The sequence below is a fragment of the Solanum stenotomum genome, chromosome 8 (genome assembly GCF_019186545.1).
Source record: "Solanum stenotomum isolate F172 chromosome 8, ASM1918654v1, whole genome shotgun sequence".
Classification (NCBI taxonomy): Eukaryota; Viridiplantae; Streptophyta; class Magnoliopsida; order Solanales; family Solanaceae; genus Solanum; species Solanum stenotomum.
In genome coordinates this window covers 5994317-6015618 of record NC_064289.1, presented here as the reverse complement: position 1 = coordinate 6015618, position 21302 = coordinate 5994317, and the positions used below count along the sequence as shown (strand labels likewise).

At 32.7% G+C, this 21302-nt stretch overlaps 2 protein-coding genes across 3 annotated transcripts in view; both read right to left on the bottom strand.

The window, feature by feature from the left end:
* LOC125872841 (putative 3,4-dihydroxy-2-butanone kinase) overlaps nucleotides 1-5972 on the bottom strand; it is a 10481-nt gene extending 4509 nt beyond the window's left edge. Inside the window, exons 1-10 of the mRNA XM_049553641.1 lie at nucleotides 5842-5972; nucleotides 5700-5751; nucleotides 4269-4342; nucleotides 4095-4158; nucleotides 3218-3330; nucleotides 3072-3119; nucleotides 2748-2819; nucleotides 2510-2599; nucleotides 1059-1232; nucleotides 612-695 (exon numbers count right to left, since the gene is read on the bottom strand). Of these exons, the coding sequence (XP_049409598.1) occupies nucleotides 612-695; nucleotides 1059-1232; nucleotides 2510-2599; nucleotides 2748-2819; nucleotides 3072-3119; nucleotides 3218-3330; nucleotides 4095-4158; nucleotides 4269-4342; nucleotides 5700-5739 (759 nt within the window). The 5' untranslated portion in view covers nucleotides 5740-5751; nucleotides 5842-5972. The remainder of the gene's footprint in view (nucleotides 1-611; nucleotides 696-1058; nucleotides 1233-2509; nucleotides 2600-2747; nucleotides 2820-3071; nucleotides 3120-3217; nucleotides 3331-4094; nucleotides 4159-4268; nucleotides 4343-5699; nucleotides 5752-5841) is intronic.
* Nucleotides 5973-14268: 8296 nt separating this feature from the next.
* On the bottom strand, nucleotides 14269-17564 carry LOC125875217 (type IV inositol polyphosphate 5-phosphatase 9-like). 2 transcript variants are annotated; one of them, XM_049556318.1, is made up of 7 exons: nucleotides 17353-17564; nucleotides 17111-17218; nucleotides 16166-16514; nucleotides 15737-15921; nucleotides 15178-15286; nucleotides 14905-15056; nucleotides 14269-14824 (listed from the first exon to the last, which is right to left on the bottom strand). In XM_049556318.1, exons 1-7 carry the CDS (start codon nucleotides 17406-17408, stop codon nucleotides 14689-14691), a joined length of 1095 nt encoding a protein of 364 aa, XP_049412275.1. In that variant the 5' UTR covers nucleotides 17409-17564; the 3' UTR covers nucleotides 14269-14688. The 2 variants fall into 2 exon arrangements, with proteins under 2 accessions (XP_049412275.1, XP_049412276.1); XM_049556319.1 differs by having other exon boundaries at nucleotides 15178-15283.
* Nucleotides 17565-21302: the final 3738 nt, after the last annotated feature.

Genomic DNA, 21302 nt, shown 5'->3' with positions numbered 1-21302 from the left:
GGGGGGGGGGGAAGTTGTTTGGGGTAAGGGGTGGATGCACAAGAAAAATTGCCATGTGAATATCCTTCACTACCTCAGGGAAAGAAGGTGAAAAGGATAGACTGATTGCATAAAAGCTTCCAAACTAAAGCTAGTGGCCTTTTTTCTTTATTTCTTTTTTTTTTCCTCCACTAAATTAACATAACTATTGAATGACTATTTTTTATGTGTTTCAGTTAGTTCAACTCCAAATATTGTTTCTACTTTCCTCGTTATTCTTACAAGATGTTGGGGCCACAAACAGAATATTTTGCCCAGCCTATCTTCTTTCACAAAAATGTAAGAAAAACATATTAAAATCTTCATCATTAGTCCCTGTAGCTTTATAGTGTACATGAATGGCAAAGATTAAAACCTTACATCTACATGGTTATAGTTTTTTGGAGTCACTTTCCTCATTTGTTTTAGTACCAAAAGAAAGATCAAAAGTTTATCTCATCAAAAAGCAAAAGTGATTCCACTTCATCCTTTCCAATTCATAGTGATGATTCAAACAATTATCAGAAAACTTTTAGTGCATCAAGTACTAGTGCATATCAAGTCAAACTTTCAGACTCCAAGTATTCACATACCGGTGACAAAATCTCCTTCAGAACGTGAGAAACCACCACATCTACTGGTTGAAGGTCAGCTACAGCAGCTCCTGGTTCCCCATGCTGGAAAAAAGGAAAAAACAGTGAAAATAATTTGATAATGCAGAAGTGAAGATCACAGAATTCTAAGAAGTCTGCCAGCCCTTAACCACCACTTAGACCTTGGAAGTTCCAACTGTAGCACAGACACATTTGAAGAGACCCAACCAATTCTACCGTTGAAAAGCAACATCGAGTATAAAACTGCTATAAACAGAAATGATATGAACGACATTCACAGCACCCCCAAGGTAAATTACAGGATTATCATGTCTCCAAAACATGAATGTAATATGACATGTTTCATCTAGTAAAGCTTGACTTATCAACTTCTTCCCCACTGCTAATATCAATCATGAGTACCCTTGTGCCTATGAAGGAACTTACTATTCCAAGACCAAGCTCCATCTTTCCTGGGCCTAAACGGTCTGAAGTCACCTGTCCTGGCAATGTACAAACAGATAATGCAACGCCCATTGTCCCAACCATTTCTGATGCACGTTTGGCTTCAGCTGCAACATCAGCAAGGGGAAGACCACAAGCTGCTGCAGCTCCGGCAACCTGAAGTAAGTGAAATTCAGAAAAGACACATGGGAAAGCAACTGAAACCAATGATATTTGCGAACTTCAACCAAACATACAGCGAGACACATAGGTAAAGTGACTGCTACACTGACTAGCCAGTGTCTCATAACTTTGAATTCAACAAAGAAGCAGAAAAGATCAATGGAGTCTTTTTGTAAATATGTATAGTTCTGCATAAGAAGCACAACAATATTCCAAGTACCCTCTATAACAGAGCATTGAAGAAACAACTTGTCAAAAGACCATGAAAATTTGGTTCCCTTCAGATAATTGGGGTATTTGACCCCAACCACCCCGAAAAAACACACACACAGATACACCAGAATTAGAAATAAAGAAACATGTGAACACATAGGATGATGGACATGTAACACCCAGAATCGCCTCGATAAAAAATATTTTTGTTGATGTCTTCTTTTTCCACAGAATCAAGTTGATTTCATGATTCGTTAATCCACAAGGGTTGAAAGCCACCTTGGATGCAATTTTCAAGTAGGTACAAAGTAAGAATTTCCAACAAATATTTGTATAAGTTAATTTACTTTAATAAGATTTTCCAGCTTTTAGGAGCTGGGTTTTTTAGTAAAGTACTATTTGTCTCAAAACGTTGAAATTACCAGCTTTCTCAGCATGCATTTTAAATAGCTGAAATTGTTGTCACTCAAATGATCAGAGATTCTGCAATAGTTATCTTACTTTTTTTTATTTTTGAAACTGGTAACTAATAGTTCTCTTATGTATCATTGAAAAGTCAAGAACACCAAAGAGATCATTAATACTATTGTTTCTTGTGAGAAGAAAATGAAGTTGACAAAAGGAAGCTAGCAATTTTGACTTTTTTCAGAAATCACCAAAAGGCACTCTTATGTCATTATCAATCTCTTAATATTCGAGTTTGGTCCATCAGAGTTTAGAGAATCTCAAGACCTTGGAACAAACATTACGTAATGTGGCACAGTAAATGAATTATATTGTTCTATCAAACTGTGTGCCACACTAATATGAAACTCCATGGATTTAGTAGGAGGTCCATAAAAATATGTGAATGCACTATGAACTAACGGAAAGAAGCAGATATATTACACAAAACACATAGAACTTCAATATATTTTGTAGGTGGTATCAATAGGAAAAATTTTGTTTTGAACTGAGAGGAAAATTGTAAAAGCTTCAATCAGTTATGACTGAAGTCAAATATCTATGCCCATTCAAATGAAATCTAAAAGACATGCACACAGATAGAGATTGTGAACCTTGTGAACAAGAAGTGTCCCTGCCAACCCTCTTCGGCCAGCAATGCCTCTTGGAGGTGGTAAAGCACAGTCATCACCGACGATTACCATCTGGTGATAAAGAAAAATACATGCATGTATATCAGTGTGTACTTATCTTCCAGTTTTTGATGATTACTTGGCTATTGCAATCATCGTCGTCGTCATAGTAAAAATAATAATTAACAACAAACTAATTATACTGATATCACAATGATACCTCGACTTTATAACCTTCAGATTTTGCTTGTTCGGCAGCCAAACCAAAATTCAGTCGATCACCAGTATAGTTCTGTAAAGAACCAAAGCGCATTGTAATCATGAAATGTAAGCAAATCATGAGATCACTTCATTATGAGTTATAACCATAAATGAAGAATGTAACAGCGATCCACAGCATCTTTCTTTCAACAGTAAATATTCCAGTATAACCAAAAGTAGGATGATAATGGTGATCCTTTATGTGCATTGTCAACCCCATTAAACCTAACTGGTAGAACTAGACAAGGGTAGTAATTAAATTAACAGCTAGGATAAGTGGTACCTTGACAAGAAGAAGGCATCCCATGGGACCTGTGACAGCTCGTATGCCCTAAATTGAATCAGGTCAGTAGGCAGACATCAATAGGGAAGAACTTATATATGTCTACATGCTAACCAAAGGGGGTAATACTTAATAGCATATCATACAGCAAGAATTGAGTCAACATTTGGAGAGGCAAACACGTCCCCACAGATAGCTGCAGTCAGCATCCCTTCTCCAACAAATCCAGCATGAGCAGGTTCATGGCCACTTCCACCACCTAAGTTATAGAAGTACCAAGATACCAGGTTAAACTGCACTTCACTTCACTTCACTGGAGTTCCAAAGATACATCCCAAGTTAAAGATTCTCAAGAACACTTTTAAGTCGTAAATATTCATATATAATTAGTGGTCAATCCCAACTAGAGTTCAAGGTTGTTCTGTCCAGCTAAGGAAAAGAAGATGCAAAGGATGGGATGCCGCTCCTTTGGCTAATATGTGGGTACTTTGAAGGGAAATAAACAAGAGAGCCTTGAAGGTGTGGAAAACAATTTTGTGCATTCGGAGCATGTCTTTTATTTCTAGTAAACTTTTGGTGCACCCGTGTGGTTTATGTTAGTGTTAGATGTTTAGGAGTCATTTGTAGAGAACCAATTTCTTTTACGTTCTATACCACTTCTTTATGGGAAGTTCTGAACCACATTGATAAAATTATTACCCCGTGAAACAGAAAATGATTAGTCATTGCATATTAACGAACTACTGAAAACAGTATTTAGTTTTAAACACGAAACTGCAGCAGAATCTCATACGCAATGATATTATCTTTCAGAAGAGGTGAGCAAGCAATGCATACAAGACCTATAGTCTTAACTCATTACAAGAACCAGTTTCACTATTATACAGATTGATTAGTCTGTCAAGCTTGATCTTTTTCCAACTTGTGTATGACGCTCTGAATGCCAAATTATTAGTGCTACCAATGAAACAAAAACTCCAGTGTTGAAATATAGACATGAAACACAGTTCAAATTGAAGAAACCTGATATGATGGCAACTTTGTCATATTTTGCACCAGAAACATCAGCACGCAAGACAACCTTAACCTGGCTTTCAGCACAGAAGATAACATGTTACAACCAACTTGCAACGCATATTATCTTAGTAGAGAAACATGTAAACAATAAAGTGAACAAAGTAACTAAAGGTAGCTCACCTCTGGGAAACCATCCAGATATTGCAACCCTGGGTAATTCTCAATAAGTCCCTCAATGAACTCTGTCACAACATCTGCAAATCATTGCACTTCAGTATTTACAGCACATAAATATTAGGCTTTCCAGTTTCCATACATAACATAAGACCTCAGTACCTATTTTAAGCTTCACAAAGCTCTATAATATTTAATTATGCCACATACAGATGACACACACAAATGTACATACATTTCTTTTATTAATTTTTTGATAAGGTAAAAATTAATGTACGTATATATCTATGGAAACAGACCATGATGTCATTCAACTAGGTCTCAATTCCAAATTAGTTCTGATCAGCTACATGAACCTTATACAACCATTCTGTCATATTCAGGCCCGTTTCATTACAACGCTAATTCATCTTTTAATGTAAATTAAGCGCCAGAGCATTCACAAATTCCCAAACTTAACAAGCTGGGGGCGTGCCCACCAGCCCCTGACCTGCCTCCGATTACTGAAAGTGAATTCGACTCCACATGTCCGTTGAACAGTTCCGAAGTAGCAAGACGAGTGAATGAAGGCACTGTAAGCAGTAGTGAATACTTTTTCCATGGCTCCTGCGGAAACGTTCCCTTTATGACTATAGACTAAACTCGTTGTGAACCTTTTCAATTATTAGTAGCGACTTGTGAAGTAGCCCTCTTTCTTTACAAAAAAAAAAGGGTACATGCCCCTTTCAACTGCTTTCCTTCTCCTCGCTAATGTCAAAATGTTGAATTTCTTTTTTTACATTGGTCCATAAATGTTCTAGATTTCTAGAAGCGAAAAGAGGCATCCATCGGTGTGACCTAGTGGTTGATGAATTGAATTGAGAAGCATGAATTCTCATGTTCAAATCCCGAGGCAAAAAACACTAGGTGATTTCTTCCCCTCTATCCAAACCGCGGTGGACAGAGTTAACCGATATATGTGCTAGTACGAATTAGCTAGTACCCCGTGGAATTAGTCTAAGTGAAGATAAGTTGTCCTGGACAACGGAAACCGGAAACCGGACAACACAGTTATCAAAACAAAACACTTTTCTCCTTTCTACACATATGCACTTACTTTAGGTTTGGTATGATAAGCATAGCAAATTAGTAGTTCTACCTAATACCTACAACTATATTTTTTTTATTCCTATATTTGACTTGCCTTCATTTCCAACAAGACAAAACACTAATGTCAATTCTTTTTCTTTTCTACTTCCACCAAAGATCGTATATACTCAAACAACTCGCTTGATTAAAAAATCCCTTTCTCAAATTAGACAAAATCTACTATTTCAATTCAACGAACATGACAAGCAATGCACATAAACAATTTATCACATCAACATCCAATAAACAATCCAATTGAAAGAAGAACAAAGTAAAAATGATAGCGCAATTTTTAGGGGTTTCAGTTACCATTGGGGTCGTTGATGAGTTTTTTGCTCTGAAAATCCATCGGATAATTGTGCTGCATTTACACAAGGCGATAGAAATTAGAAAAAAATCCAAAGAGAAAGAGAAAAAAAGTGAAGTGTCTTCTTTGGGAAGAAAGAAAAACCTGAGGGCTTTGTAGGTGTGGGGAGAGTAGACTTCAATTGTTGAATGCTTTGTCCGAAGTCCGAACAAACACAAAAGAGAGAGAAGGGGAAAAAAAAGATTTATAGAGGAATTATGGCTTATTCTTCTTTAATGAAAAATTTAAGTATATTTAATATTATCCACTCTATGAACTTATATTATATTATTATATTCAACAAAATATTGAAAGAAAAAGTTAGCAATCATCTGTTTGGTCAAGTTTTTGACATTAATAAGGGTATTTATTCCTTTTTTCTAAAAGGTAATCCTATCCATTTTGGAGAGCACTTGAATGTGGATTACTTGTTGTGGCGGATTCAGAATTTTTATGAGAATTTAAAAGAAAAAAATGGTATTTTTTGAGATTTGAATTTGAAATATTAAAGATGAATTTTGAACTCCTAAATCACTGAATCAACCTTTAATCGTGTGTTCAAAAAATTTAAAATCTATACATGTACATCAAAATTAAAAATTTACCTTATATATACATTATAATTTTTTGTCAAATGGATCGGATGAACACCCTCCTGACCCACTAGATCTACCCTGTGTTTACAAGGGCGGAGCCACCTTAGGCGAAGGGTGTTTCAGTGCACACCCTTCGTCAGAAAATTATATGGTGTACATAGGTTAAGTGTTAATTAACATGAGTGTATATTTAATTTGTGTACACTCTTAACACAACTGAGAGGAAAATTTGCACACACTTCGTCAAATTTCTAACTCCGTCACGGTGTGATTCTTTATCACAATGGAATAGGAAAAAACATCTTAATGATTAACTATTTCATGGATAGCTAGTTTTATTATTTTAGTATAAAATGTATTTTGTTATTAATTAATATACACAATTAAATATGCAATGTAAAATAAGTTTGTATTTTATTTCAAGATTATTATCTCTTATTTCATTAACCTAATGAGTAATGACCCAAGTGTATGGCCCAACTTTTATATAGAAAAAATAATAATTTTCATTTTCCCAGGACAATTTTTTTTTTTTACCCAAATCTTATATATTTACTAGAACCATCTTTTTCCCCTAATGTAACTCAATTGTATTTATATATATTTCATTTTTGCAATCTGATACTCAAAATATCTTTTTTTTTCTAAAAAATAATCAAACATAAACAATTTTTCTGGTATGACAAAAGTATTTTCAAGCGATTTGAACAAATTTAATAGATCTTTCCTCTTGAAAATACTAATGAAATTTCATTTTAGGAAATATATTTTTTTAAATCGCATGAAATGTCACTTTTCTTGTAATAAACTATAATAAGAACACTACAAGTATTATTTATCAGGAATTAAAAAGAAATTTGATATTGAAAGATAAAAAAAAAAACAGACAAATTTGGATGCTGCAAGTGGGCCACCCATGTTCAATTAAGTTCTTGCACGAATAACCCTTAAAACTGTTTGGTGTTTAATTTTTGTTTCTGCGATTTGTTTAATAAAAGTTTATAAATAAAATACTTCTTAATTCATCTGAATCTAATAAACCCGACATATGAGTTTTTTTTTGTTCGGAATAAATTTGATAAAAAAATGAGTTATAGTATAATATAAATTGTGTAGTATTTTAAAATTTTGTTATAGTATGCAAAAATTGCAATTTGCTTTTAAGGGAATTTAGAAGGAAAAAAATTTGATAGTCATTATGAATGGTAGAATATATCCGTGAGTTTGTATGTTTTGTTTTAATTTGGAAAATATGTTATTTCTTTTTGATATACCACATGACTTGTTATGCCTTGTATTATAACGTAAGAAATATCATGATACAACAAATAAGCTTATTTCCTATGAAAAAATTGTTTGTTATTTTAATGTTGAAGACATAATGAAATATTATGATACAAAAATATAATTTTATGCCTAAAAAAAATTGATATCAAAGTTTTTACTGAACAACAATTAAAAATTATCAAATTTGAGGACAAAATTCAAATACCATTCATTTGTGCAAATGACCCTATTCAAATTGTAAGTCCAAATCAAAACAGCTCGTTTTCATTTTTAGCCTATTTCTTGAGTACTTTTGCTAGAGTTTTGGTGAATAATTAATCAAATAAAGTCTTCATATAATGAGCTAAGCTGTGACATTATTTTGGATCATTAGTCGGATCTTATTGATTGATTATAATCCAATGATTGCAATCTAGTATTAAAATATGGCTTAGATGAATACCCTTGATAACTATGAAATCTTTTGCTAATTATAATAATGGATTACTTCTTATGTATTTAGTACAAAATATTATCTCTTCGTGGTTATGCTAATATCGAATTTGTTTAGAAAGTAAAGAACAATAAAAATAATTATGATTATTTATTTAAAAGCTCTTTTTTGGGTATTTTAAAACGAATCTCAACCATGATTAATGGAAAAATTACCTAAATACACAACTCAATCTATCATATTCTCTAAATTTTACTACCATTTGAAAAAATTACAAAAATCTCTACTCTCTCATATTCTCGAATATATCACTTTACGCAATATATTGGGACATACGCGATGAATCGGAACATTGAGTGATGTATCAAAAAATGAGATGTGATGTATCGAGATGTTGAGTGATGTATTCGAAATCCGAATGCAATGTATCAAGGCATTTTGGGATGTATCCGGATTCCACCAAATTTAAGAAATTTTTGTAATTTGAAAAAGAGTAGGGATAAAATGTAATTAACATTTAACACTATGAATTTTATGTAAATATCCATGAAATTATCCCTATAATATTATTAAGTACTAATAATCACAATATTTTCATATTGTTTTGTTGGTTCCAATACAATTTTAATTATATATGGCATTTTTTAATGCTTTATTGATATTACTACGTGTTTAGTGGTCTGCAAGAAAAAAGAGCATTTCTTTCTGTTTACGCATAGAATTTAAAAGCTTTCAAACACAGTATATCCAATATAATCCCACAAGTCAAATCTACCTAAAAACTAACATCTACATACTTTAATTTATTAATCATTTTATATTAAAAACGTAGGACTTTGATCTTTAGGCTTTGCCATATAAATATATGATTGGCTTGTACCTTTTAAGTTTGACTCATCTCTTTGTGATTTTTTTTAAAAAAGTAACTCACAGAAATTTCACTAATTTAGTACTTATTTACCTTTCTTTCCTTCACTTTTCATTATTACGAAACTAACTAGAATTTTGGACTTAAGATATATGTATTTGGCGTGTTCAGATACATGTATCTCGGATACATAATGTCAAAATTATGTGTAATTTATTCTAAATACGTTTTATCCAAGTGAATTCACATATATTTGACTATCTCGCTGCCTCCCTTCTATCTCACTCACCTCTCTTCTATCTCGTCTGTCACTCTCCCTGTATCTGGTATCTCATATACATGTATCTAGTGTGATTCACATGTATTTGAGATACATAGACTTTCTTGCTCTCCTCTCTCTATATATTTTATTGTATTTGGTAGCAAAAATACATGTATCTAAGTGTATCTGACTTGAAATCAAGTACAAAATTATTAATTAGTAAGATAATATATAAGTATTTCAAACTATAGAAAGAATTAATAAATATGGTCAGAATATTTATCTAATTAAATAGTTTTTCAATTTTTTTTAAAAAATATAATCCTCTATCTTTTGGCATATATTGGACAGTGTTGTTTAAGTCTCACAAACTGACGGACTTGCAAAGAAGCCTCATTTTAAAACATGCTCAAAAACTTGTGGCCCAGCCCTATCAATTCACAGGTTGGGCTCAATTGAAACAAAGAGCCAAGTCTATATTCATGATTCTACTCCCTAGTCCCCCACTCTTTCACAACGAAAATAAACCAAATTTTTTATTTATTTTTGATATATTAATATAAAAACTTCAGCCATACAATCATATGAATTTGTAGAATAAATATCTGAAATTAAGCTTGTTAAAATTTATCTTCACAGTACCCAACGTAAGAGACAAATGTTTTAAGTTTGTATTTGTAGTACTCAATTTAAGTGACTTTCTTGAAATTATCTAATATATATTATATAAGATATAACTATATCAGTCAATCAATTCGAACACAAAAAAAATAATCAAAATTATATGACATAGTTTTAATTACTCAATTTTTAAAATTGTCGTGTGTCACGTTTAGCATTAACCCGCCTTAAGCTAAGCCCATGTTTTGATAGGTGAAACTAGGGGTGTTCACGGGTCGGTTATTGATTAAAATCAAAATTAAATCAACTTAATCGGTTTTAAAATTATCAAAACCAAACCAAACCAAACCAAATATAATATATATTTATCGGTTTGGTTGTTTTCGATTTTGGTTTGGTTATTAACCATACATAAAAATAAAATAAACAATTCATTCAAAACGTGAAAAAAGTGACAACAATCCATTCAAATGAAAAAATAGTTAGAATGACTGGCATTACAAAATTTTGGATCATTTAATTTACTGAATAAAACTTCAAAATTCACTATTTTGGCATAAAAGGAAGAGACAATGACATTTTCAGTCCCACAATGAATTTTCATAGACACTCATATACATGAAATCAATAAGAAAAATGTTCTCACCTTGGACATTTTTTCTTTCATAAGTAAATTATAAATAAATTTTGCCGAAACATATATAAAATCTTTAAAATTGTTTATGAATATAATATATTATGTATGTATAATAATAAAATTTATGTATATAACTTGTTGGTTCGGTTCGGTTATTTCTTCTATTTTTTTCGAACAAAACCATAACCAAACCAATAACTATCGGTTCTTAACAATCTAAAACCAAACCAAACCAAAACCCAAATTAAATTGGTTCATTTAATTGGTTTTGTTTGATTTTTCGATTTGGATCGGTTTTTATCCAAACCATGAACACCCCTAGGTGAAACCATAAACTAAGGGGTCATTTGGTAGGAAGTATTAAGAGAAATAATTCATGTATTAGGTATGGTACTATTTAGTAATGTTTGATGGGATTTTAGGCCTATGTATAACTAATCCATGGATTAGATGTATTAGTTATACATCCTACATGGTATTTTAGGATGTATTACTACTACCTTCCATTTGGAGGTATTAGTAATACATTGGATATAATACCGTGGGATAAGTCTATGTAAAGGCAAAAATATCCCTCAAATCATTTTGATTATTTTGATTATTTTCTTGATTTTTTATTTTTATTTTTTATTTGTACTAGTAAATTTATTTAAATAAATTATTTAGAGAAAGTTGTTTGTTACTAAATAAATTCAATACAAATCAATACAATATTTTGAAATGTGATTTGTTTAACATTTGCTAATTAAAAAGATAAATATAAGACCACATGATGTTCGTGATCTTAATTGAATGTATTATTAAGTCTATGTAAAAATTAATATATCCCTCAAATCATTTTGATTATTTTGTTTATTTTCTTGATTTTATATTTTATATTTTATATTAGTACTAGTAAATTTATTTAAATAAACTATTTAGAGAAAATTGTTTGTTACTAAATAAATCCAATACAAATCAATACAATATTTTGAAATGTGATTTGTTTAACATTTACTAATTAAAAAGATAAATATAAGACCACATGACGTTCGTGATCTTAATTGAATGTATTACTAAGTCTATGTAAAAATAAAAATATCCCTCAAATCATTTTGATTATTTTGTTTATTTTTTATATATATATTTCAAAAGATTTGAGGTATTTGATCAAAATTTTATGAAGAAAATGAAATTAAACATTGAAGAGTAATATGCCACTCTTGAGTCTGTATCATCCAACAACTCTCTGCCTAATAACCGTATGTGTAGAATTGATTATGAACTTCTAAATTAACTAAAATATATTTTATTGGAGAGAGAACATACCTAATAATCACCTAAAGAATTACTCCCCCACTAACATCTTTAAAAGCCGCAGGATCTGATATATATATATATATATATTTGTGTGGTTTTTAATTATTTACAATTTTTATGTGTAAATATAGATGTTTTATTCAATTTTATTATTGTTTACCATCTTTTTATTTTAAAAATAAATATTTTATCTTTTTTTAAAAAAATTTAAACTTGACATTTTGTGAGTGATCAATTTATTAAGATGACAATTATTTATCTTCAAATAATTCAAGTGAAAAAATTGCAAACATGACAAAAAAAGTGTCCTTCTTCTATCTAGTTAGAAGGTCATTTAAAAAAAAATATTATTTGGCAATTATCTACCTTGTCCCAATTTAAATGTTTTATCTTTTTTTTAAAAAAAAATTTAAACTTGACATTTTGTGAGTGATCAATTTATTAAAATGACAATTATTTCTCTTCAAATAATTAAAGTGAAAAAATTGTAAACATGACAAAAAAAGTGTTCTTCTTCTATCTAGTTAGAAGGCCATTTAAAAAAAATATTATTTGGTAATTATCTACCTTGTCCCAATTTAAATATTTTATCTTTTTTTTTTAAATTTAAACTTGACATTTTGTGAGTGATCAATTTATTAAGATGACAATTATTTATCTTCAAATAATTCAAGTGAAAAAATGCAAACATGACAAAAAAAGTGTTCTTCTTCTAACTTGTTAGATGGTCATTTAAAAAAATATATTATTTGGCAATTATCTACCTTGTTCCAATTTTATAATAAATCAAGGGTATAATTGGAAATAAATTTTTTATAGAGTTTTAGTCCAGACACAAGATGAGGTGAGAAACAATGAACCAAACACTTGATAAAAATAAACTATGCATTATTAATCCGTGCATTACTTATCTCTGGGTTATTAAGTTTTGTACCAAACGACCAAGGGACTCATTTTTCTCGCACTGAACTAAGCGGATACAGATGTGGAGAAAAGAGTTTGCGAAGATGATCGCACATCACATCAGGTTCGTGAAATTCTTCTGTTTTTTTAGAAAACGAACGTGTAATTTTCGTTCTACAACGCATTGACACTGATTAATCAGAAGAATTTGATATTAGATGTCATAATTTACTTCCCTTGCTATTCAATTTCGTACCTTTTGATTATCAGAAGCTGCCCATGAATTCCCCATAATGGGTAGCTAATCCTTTTCCGTCAGTTTTCCACGAGATACCTGTCACCTCCACCAACAAGTAGGTAACAAGTAAACTCTGTCTACAAGGCTTGGACTGATGAAAATATATCACTTAGTAGTATTTTTGTTCTGCTGAACCTGAGATCTCACGATTCTCAATCCATTTCATTTAGTAGTATTTTTGTTCTGTTGGAACCTGAGACCTCATGATTCTCAACTCATTTCATTTGACCAATATCAACCCAGGACATTATTTAAGCTTATAATTAGTTGCTCATGTTGTAAAATTGTGGATTGTCATCTGAATGTCTTACAAAATGCTGAATGTACTACACGTATCATGGATCTTATCGGTCTGATTTTATGCATGTTTTTCTTTATGTGGAAAGAGGGATAATGATAGGAGATGTGGGGTTTGAGATGACTGGGTAGCCTCTTCTAAAAGAGCCCTGAAGCTGGACAATGTGGGATATATATCATTGTGGAGTTGTAGCTTTAAAGTACATTGATGATAACATTAGCTAGTTTTCGCCTATTTTTAAGTGTTCTATCATTTCAAGCAAAGTATAGAGGAAAGATATTGCGAAGGTTATACCTCAAGAACAGACGTGATTCTGCTGTGGATACACTATTAACAATAGTAATCTAAAATAAGAGCAAACGGTGATGTGAGCACAAGAGAATTAGATGGAAGTTCAATAGAAAATTAATGCTATGGATCTTTTCAGAAATAAGGATGACAGTAAAGCAAGTTTGTTCAGTTGGACAAATGCTACTTGGGTGTTGTTCAGTTTGCATTTGTATTCATTTTAAATATTTTGCTTATTACAATGACCTGAACTTTGAGTAATCTGAATTTTGGTTGTCTTTCTATATGAACTGCCTCTCAGCATAGTAATTGGTGCTAGTTGGGGTAGGTTTGCGTGCATCTTATGAGCTTCGTTGTTGTTTACAACAATTGAACAACTACCAGTAGTTTGTTCTTTCCTTTTCTGCTATTGTGTAAATGGAAACACAAATATGCGAACTCTCTGTCCTAACGAAAACATTTGTACTTTTTGTTTTGGTTAATGAACAATCTACATGCATTTTATCGCTTCTTTTTTGGTCGGTGCATTTTATAGTTTCTGTTGCCACTTGTATTTTGAATATAACCTTATATTCCCTTTCTGGATCAATATGGCTTTCATGTTTCCCAAAAGGAAATTCAACAAATTAAGCTTGCCTCACCTTCCCACAACCCTTTTCTTTTTTTCTCTTATTTGCAAAAAAATAAAAAGGTTGGAATGAATCAGCCAGTAATTCATCATCTCCTTGCTGCCCTTACTCTTGCAACAAAAGAGAAACCTATAACACGAAATGTTAGTAAGTGTACAAGTTTTCCTCATCATTTTGGACCCAAATTCTAGGCTCTTAATTTCTTTTTTCACTGTTCCTTTATCCAGTTATTGTGTTCTGCTAGCTGGTGGTTTTGTTTGAATACTTCTGATGTTGTAGTGTATTTACCATACACAATAATCACTATTCCCGAACTGCTTTGATATGCTTCTTCTTGAGCTGAGGGTTTATCAGAAACAATCTCTCTACCTTTCAAGGTAGGGGTAATGTCTGCACACGCTCTACCCTCTCCAGACCGCACTTGTGGAATTGCACTGGATATGTTGTTGTTGAACAATCACTATTGCCATTACTAGAAGTTTAGAACTGCTCCACAAGTGGTAAAAACTGTTCAACAAGTCTTTCTAAGTCCTCTAATATAATGGTGATGGAACCTTGACTTCTGCCTTGAAAATTGCCCGTACTGGTCTGTGGTCTGACAATCTGAACTCACCTCTATTATACTGGCTTTGCTTCAGTCCCTTGCCAAACCATATTATCCGATCACACCTACATTATGTTTTTCTTTATTAGATATGCCATTTTGATAATTTTTAGGTAAAACATTCAATTGTTCTTTTAGAACTTACCATGCTGGGGCTCGACTCTTTCCTCTTTTCCCATTCTGACTGCAGCCATAATAATCATCAGAATCTGGATAATATTTGTATGTTGGTGCAAACTCGATATCTTCCTCTTGCCAGCCGTTGAAAATACAACCTTCTCTTAGCTCGGCCTTCAGCTTCATTTTTTCCAAGTTTTCAATGTGAACTTCAAAATAGTGGTGATACTACGAGCACAAAACTCACTACATGTTTGGATACTTTTTGGAACTTCAAAATTATTCTTTTTGCTTTTAGTACCTGATCATTTTGTAGTAAGATGCTCCACTGCCCGTCATTGACTAATGATCTTGTTGTGGCTTCAGGTAAGTAAATCCTATAATTCAGGTCGCCTAGCCAAATCACCCTACTGTATGAGATTAATCAGCTTATGGTTGTTAGAAGATATTTTAAGATATTCACCAGTTGGAATATAATAATCAATATGCATGTAAGAAGTCAAGTCTTCTTTGTTGTGCTAAAGAAGTGCAAGTGTAAAATTATTTGTCCAAATGCTGACATGAGGCTTCATAGGCATTATTAAGCACAGTCCCTCCTTCTCTTATTTTTTAATGCTTCTTTTTCTAATTAATTAATCAAATGCTATGGTCTTGGACAGAATAATAGTGCTGGCTTCTTGACTTTAGGAAGCATAATAAAACTGTTTACTCTGTTATCAGCAGACTGGCAGCTAATTCTGTAGCAAGAGTCAACAACTGTAACTTTGGCGAAAATTCCTAGGACGAGGAAATTCCAGCCTCTGGATTTATTTATTTTTTGTGACTGATTGTTAATAATTATCGTAAAAAGGTATACATACTCGTGCTGTAGAATTTTTCTTGGCAAATACTGAAATGAGTCACAAGAAAATCTTGTGCGTGATAGTATTTGAGAGGCATCTGCATTTCTCTGTCTCTCATCTCCTTCTTTTCCTCCGGAAGCCAAATGACTACACACAAAGCAGAAGCTTGTTTCATGCAACCAAAATCTAACCGACACTGAACCCTGTATATCAAATACTGAAAATTAGTGAACTGAACACTAGATACATATGATTGTGTCTCTATCCAATTTGTGTGTCCACAGCCTCCTCTGCTTCTTGGAGTGAACACCTTGGGAGTTGGGGGGGGGGGGGGGGGGGGTGTGTAAATAACTCCTGTTGTTTGTTCCTTGAATTTGCCAGTAACTATTCTTGATTAGGCATGTGTTATTATGAACAAGAAATAGAAATTTAATATCAACTTTGTACCTTGTTTCCAAGGTAGCCAAAAATACCACAGCCTACACAGGAGACACTTGTATGACTGATATAGGGAAGGAGTGGAGACCGTGCCCATACTGTAATAAATATTCCCACCATTTGCTTGCTAATTATGCATTCAAATTGTGTTGAATTTTCTACATTGAACTTCAAGGAACTCCCTTTCTTTAGTGGGTAAACTCTTACACTTTCTTCTTCCTCTGCCTCCTGAAGGGTTATGTTGTTGACATCTATCTTGTTAAGAGCTGTGCTAATAAGAGAATTCCATTGCATGCATATAGTTGTATTCTCTGGCACTATAACACTTCCAGCATTCAGAGGTACAATTTCTTGAAACCTGATAAAAGTAGTTTGCTCAAGAGTTGTACATTCACAAAGTAGAATTTAGACCATCAAATACTGCAAATATCACTATATACTCTACTTCGTTGATTAGGCTACATGATACCAGATGCCTTGGGATTACAAAGGGGGTGGAGGGGGAAAGGGACAGGTGAAGCCTACCCCACAAAAGCTGCAACTTGTATCAGCCTGTACGTGCTTAGCGTTTTTTTTCCTTCTATTTTAACTCACCCATCCCTTATTGACCCCCCTGCCCCGCATAGAAAATGGCTTTTGTCCAACTTTTCAAGAGATAGGTTCAAAAAAGTTGATCTAATACAGTAGAACTTATTAATATTAACTACCCTACCCCTTCTCCGCCCACTTTTGAAGTTCAAAAAATTTGTTTTACCTGCCCTGCATAAGAGCTTCGTGTCCTGCCATGTTTAGTATTTGCCCCACCCCACTCTGCCCCATTGAAATAGGCACAGATGATGATGCATTTGCATGGCACTGCTACCCTAAGGGTGGCTGCATATGCGAAATGCAGCCATCAGGTGCTTTAGTTGACCTACCTATAGTACAATGCAGTATATTGAAGTAAAAGGTTACCCGAGAACATAAATATCAGCCAAGTTGTTTCGAGTATCAAGCAAGTCCTCCATGTTCAAGTCGTTTGGTGGTGCAATGCCTCCAACATTCCATGAACTAACAAATAACCTTATTGAGAAGAAAAAAACAATAAGTATGAGATAAACAGAAGTATATAGAAGATTTGTAAATGTTACTATTGTTAAATTGGCATTGAAGTATATAGAAGATTTGTAAATGTTGCTATTGTTAAATTGCCGTACGTAAAATTTTGTATCTCAGCTAAGGGTGCTGATGTTGAGTCAGAATCAGCTAGCATATTCTCATCATCCAGTCTGCTCTACAGAATGGTGTTTGCGGCAAATTTAGCTACATAGCCTTGAACTGAGGGCAGAAAAGAAGACTAAAGAAAACCAGAATTTACATCATCATGTAGGCAGAGTGCATGTGATTGAGGGTAGTGGGACTGTGGGAGGTAGTGAGAGAGAGAGCAGTGGTAATGGAAGCTAATAAGTTAAAGGAAAGTGTTGGTATACCTTTATATAAAGGGAAAGGAGGGTGAAAATTTGATTTGTAAAGAAGGGAGATCTAGAGATGTTAGGTTTTCTTTGGATGTTGAGAGTGTAAAAATGATACTATGGTGGGCTCTACAAAACACCAATAAAGAGAAATGAATTGTTTAACAAGACATTAAAATTGAAGAAGACAGTTAATGAAAAATAGTTAGTGGATATTGGGAGGCCAAAATCATAAGGGAGGTGATGTGAGCGATGATGCAAGTTGGATTAAGATCTTNAAGAGAAATGAATTGTTTAACAAGATATTAAAATTGAAGAAGACAGTTGATGAAAAATAGTTAGTGGATATTGGGAGGCCAAAATCATAAGGGAGGTGATGTGAGCCATGATGCAAGTTGGATTAAGATCTTCTATTTAACTTTGAACTACTACTTTCTTACTTTGGAAAACCAAAGAGATACTTTCATTCTTTTGATCACATAGTGACTTTGTAACATTCAAGGTTGGTTGTGAAAGTTATAAGCACATGGTTTTGTACTAACACTTAACATCTTGCTATACTTTATTCTATTGAATTTCATCAATCTCTGGATGTTGATGTGCATGAGGAAGTTATTGTTATCTAACTATTGAATTATTTCATGAAATCAGGATGACACCTAATCTAACCACAAGTTTAGGCTGTAACAAGAGCCCTAGTAACTATGATGTGAATATCCATTAATCAATTGTATGCAAGATATTTGAAACTGAAACATGATAGAAACACTTAACCCCTAACTAATGTCTTCCTTTTCTGTAGATACAGCTAATGGAAGAGCAAGGATGACTCAACCAGATAACAGTTGTTTGAATGGTAACATTTTAACTACTGCTTTTTTTTTCATTATTATATTGAGACCTCTTCTACTCTCCCAGACTTCGTGGGATTACACCGGGTATGTTTTTTTTAGGGTCATTTAACTAATTGGTCAATTCCATAGTCGTACTACGAGAATTAACTAATGCATACTTCAGTAAATCACTTGATATTATTATATTAACATAAATACAAATTAATCAAGGTCGTTTAATCATCAATCATGGTGATTAAAAGCGTTGGAACTTTAAAATAATAATCCGTTTTTTTCTAAGCAAATAAGGCCAATGGATGTTGCTTATCCTTAACCAATCACGATTAGTAATTATATTATTGGAGGATGATAATTATAATCCTGTTTCTTTTCTTATATTAAATTAAATTAAAGAAGAGAAGTCGCTGATATCTGCGACAAACATGAATAGAGGAAATAGTTTGATAATACAAATGCAGTATTAATAGGACAACATAGCTTGTTTTCTTGTTATTTGTTCACATAAAAACAGTATTAAAATGACAACATAGATTAATTTGTTTAATTTGATGAAAATGACAACATGGATTACTTTGTTAATACATTGGACGTACAGAATTCCACCAAGGAATGCTGTTCAGAGGCTGACCCACCGGGTGCACGTGCATCCGTTAGCTTCGAAATAAATCATGTGTATATATGTATATTTATCCTGAGAAATTGACAGAAATTATGATATAATTAATCGTAGACCCATAAGTAAGATTGTCACTGTGTTGCTGGTACAAGCCAAAGAAACCACCCGTGAGACTTGAGTTTGAATCTAGCTAGAGCCCCTTTGATGCTGTTAATGAGATACCTTTACATCAGTTAGCCGAAGACAATTGAGAGATTTTGTTTTTTGTTATAATTATTACTTAATTAACTAGAAGCTGAATGCAGGCCTACATTAAGACTTGATTATGAAAGTTCTTATTTTTTTAATTTTATAATTACCCCGTTCCTTTCAAGCTTTTTTTATATTTATTTAACGATTATGGGTTTAATCGTTTCAACAAATCCACATCGTCTTGGGCTGGCATAATTTATGCTACCTCATGTCTAGTGGGGGTTTAAATAAAGAATTATGATTTGTTAGACAATAGTGCTACTAGTATTTTACTACTAATATTCACTAGGATATCATATCTGTCCTATTTAGTGACGGTTGCCTAAAGAAACAGTTAAATAATTAACGAAAATGTCAACAAAGATGTTAGCAGGATGGGCGTTTGATTATAAATTTTGGCGTATGTTGTGAAGTTTATATTACATGAATCTCATCTACTTGATTCCTGAACCATACAGTATAAATTAAAATTAAATTTGTCGGAAAAAAACGATTAGTTAAAATCAAAATATAACAAAATTTGAAATTATTTCATACGGAAGGTGGAATTATAATTTCAGGATGATAGTCCCGAAATTATAACGAGGATAACCTTATATTGGACCAAATGACCCTAGTCGTTGGTACTTCTATGTTGATGAACTATGAGAATTCCCTTCAATCAGTGGCGGAGTTAGGATTTTTAACAAGGGTTCAAAATTTGAAGAAGTGTCTAATCGAAAGGGATTCTACATCTAGTACAACAAAAATTTAACCATATATAAATTATAATATTTTCTGTCGAAGGGGGTTTCGGATAAATCCCCTGAATGTATGTTAGCTCCGCCATGTTAGGGCTTGATATATATGAATGGGTAATTAAAAGGCCAAATCCATCGGTAGCCCCTTAAAGTTGGCACAAAATTTCACTTAGACACCTCAACTAGCTAATGTTCATTTTAGACACCTCAGGTAAGATCTCACTGCGTCATTTTGATACTTTTCACTGACATGGCATGATAAGTGTAATGCATCCAAAATCAGCGCGTGAAGGGGCTCTTTTTCAGGCCAAAAAATTAATATTTAAAAGGTCAAAACTATTCTTCTTCCTCATTCTCTCCTCCACCACACACCATCCATTCACCACCGCTGCCACCATCACTATTAATACAACCGAATTAATTTTTTAATTTTTTCAGTTCCGAAAATCACCAAAACCATCGTCATCTTCTCATTCTTATTCAATGGATCCAACAATTACAACTTTTATTGCAACCTTTCAAGTTCAGTGCTACACACCATTGTACATCTATCACACCCATCAAGTTCATATATGCAGATATTCATTCTAAATGGGAGGGACTACAACGTACAAATAATACATAGCATTCGTATATGTGCTCGTTTTATAGTTTTATTTCTTTTGGAGGCATTGTAATATTAGATACATGATTAAAAAGTATGAAATTGATAACATACAAATTAAATCTACAACAAAAAAAATAATGAAAATCTGAATTTAATAAAAATCCCAAAAAGGAAAAAAAGCAAAAGAAGAAATTAGGGGTAAAGAGGAGGCGCCGGAAAAGTTTGGAAGAATGAGGAAGAAAGGGTGGGATTGTTTGGTGGGGTTTTAGGAAATAAATGCTTTTATTTATTATTTTTGGCTGAAAATTAATTTTTCCTTATAATGTATTTTTAAAGTATTATTGTGTACTTAAATATCACGTGTCTTTCCTTAATTAGCCATTATATTACATTATTTGCGAGTGTGTTACATGCACCGTGTAATTTTAGCGGATTGTCAAAAAAATGTTAAAATGACACAACGGGATCCTACATGAGGTGTTTAAAATGAACATCGTCCAGTTGAGGTGTCTACGTGAAACTTTGTGCCAACTTTAGGGAATCATCGATGGATTTGACCTAATTAAAAAGTTTAACTATTTTTCATCAAACTAGTAGATGCATGATATGTGTTTGCGAATAAACTT

Coding starts and splice junctions, on each gene's coding strand:
- LOC125875217 (XM_049556318.1), bottom strand. CDS start 17,408: ATGCTAGCTGATTCTGACTCAACATCAGCACCCTTAGCTGAGATACAA. Junction 17,219..17,352: donor GCTGAGATACAAAATTTTAC/GTACGGCAATTT, acceptor CTTCTCAATAAG/GTTATTTGTTAGTTCATGGA. Junction 15,287..15,736: donor AGAAAAATTCTACAGCACGA/GTATGTATACCT, acceptor AATCTCATACAG/TAGGGTGATTTGGCTAGGCG.